General features: G+C 43.6%; 1 protein-coding gene across 1 annotated transcript; it reads right to left on the minus strand.

Annotated features, from left to right (window-relative positions):
- Positions 1-424: 424 nt before the first annotated feature.
- On the minus strand, positions 425-1394 carry LOC121441335 (vomeronasal type-1 receptor 94-like). Its single transcript, XM_041642468.1, has one exon. It carries the CDS (start codon positions 1355-1357, stop codon positions 425-427), a length of 933 nt encoding a protein of 310 aa, XP_041498402.1. The 5' UTR covers positions 1358-1394.
- Positions 1395-1731: the final 337 nt, after the last annotated feature.

Here is a 1731-nt window from a genome sequence, read left to right on the forward strand (position 1 = left end):
AATCATATGACTATTTATGACAAGAAATGTTTTCTTCTTTAATTTGTAAAAATAGATATAAAAGAGAAAGATGAAATATTGAAAGGTGTTAAAAGTAGTCACATACTTAAAAGTTAAGGGGGCTATCCCAGGCCATGATGTGTAAGAGCCACCTCACAGGACTCCCTTAAAGACTCATTGGTGTGTGAGTGTGTGTGTGTGTGTGTGTGTGTGTGTGTACTCCTTATCATATCTCAAAGGGAATGTGGTTTAGTTTTCTGTTACATGTTTGCCACCACATGTGTTAAAGTAAATAATTTTAAGAGAAAAAAACACAACTTCATATTTTCATGTATATCAAAGCACATATTCACTATGCCATGATTGACAGCTCTAATGCTAGCACATTGGCTCTTCTTAAAGGAACTTACCCATCAATGAATATTCAAACATTTATCACCCTCTCACACATAGACCTCAACAAGTTACCTTTATATATTTTAGTACTCATAAACACCAAAGGACTGACAGTGGCATAGATATGGCCCACTAAGAGTTGAATGCAGTAAAATGTCGAATCATCCAGGAACATGGTTCTTGAGCAGGAGACGATGCTGTCCAGGATGGACATCAACACAAAGAAGCTCAGGAGCATCAGGATGGACCAGGTGGCCCTTAGCTCTGGAGATGCTGTTGGAGAGAGGCTGGTGCTGTGAAGATGCCTGGACAGCTTCTTGTGCCTGCACAGGAGAGTCAGCATGTACCCGTTGGAGAGGGCCATGAGACTAATAAGAAAGGATTCTCTGAGTGCCAGCAATGTGGAAAATGTACTTTGCATGAGATAACTCATGGGTAGAATAGAGCAAGACTGAGTAACAAACATAAAGTTATTCAAGGTCAAATTGGGTGTGGCGATAATGGACACTAAGAGGTGACTACTAATGAACATATAAAAAATACTCAGGAGAAGAAGGGCACGTGAGATGTGATAGGGAGATTTCTGCTTGAACTTTGCCAAACAGGAGCTTCTGGGACTGAGGATGATAGCCTGGAGGACACTCAACAAGCTAGTGGTACACAGAGAGAGACCCCTAAAAACTCTGTACAAGTAGACGAGGAATTTACATGTGATGTCATCCCATCCCTGCCAAGAAATAAAAATGTCTGTAGCTGAGACTGCCATGACCAGTAGCATCAGTAGGTGGATTAGGGCCAAGAGACCAATGGGCAGGTCAGTGGGTTTGGGCCTGTGCCCACCAAAGAACTTGAGGATGTGGAAGAGAAGAAGGATGCTGTTGGCTGAGATCCCAATGCCAATTTCAGAGAGAAGGGTGTTCCTTAAGTTGGAACTAGCGTGGAGTCGGCTGTTCTCATTCATCTTATGTGGGCACAAAGAGTGGCTGAGGAGAAGAGTACAGCAATGGCTTATCATGAGCACAGCCACATGAGCCCCTCCTGACACCTGTTCCACTGAAGATCTCAGTTCCACCTCACACTCCACAGACCGTCCTCAGCTATCACTTGTCCTAGACTTCAGAGCCATGGCTGGATGCTGTGTCCATGGTGGCCGCAAGTGTGTGAGCGCCTTCCGCATTAAAAACAGCATCCACCAGAAATGATGTCTTTTCGCATTTCCCATGTTTGGGTTTTAATGGAGCAGGAACAGGATCTTGGTTTTCATCCACAGCGTCTTGATTGCCAGGTCCATTATAGACAGAGCTTTACTATTTAGGGCGAGTTTGAATGTGGATG

The sequence above is a fragment of the Microtus oregoni genome, unplaced genomic scaffold (genome assembly GCF_018167655.1).
Source record: "Microtus oregoni isolate MIOR12 unplaced genomic scaffold, Mior012 000002F_ref0000024, whole genome shotgun sequence".
NCBI lineage: Eukaryota > Metazoa > Chordata > Mammalia > Rodentia > Cricetidae > Microtus > Microtus oregoni.

Bases quoted from the DNA above. Each gene is read 5' to 3' on its own strand.
- LOC121441335 (XM_041642468.1), bottom strand. From the start codon at position 1,357: ATGAATGAGAACAGCCGACTCCACGCTAGTTCCAACTTAAGGAACACC.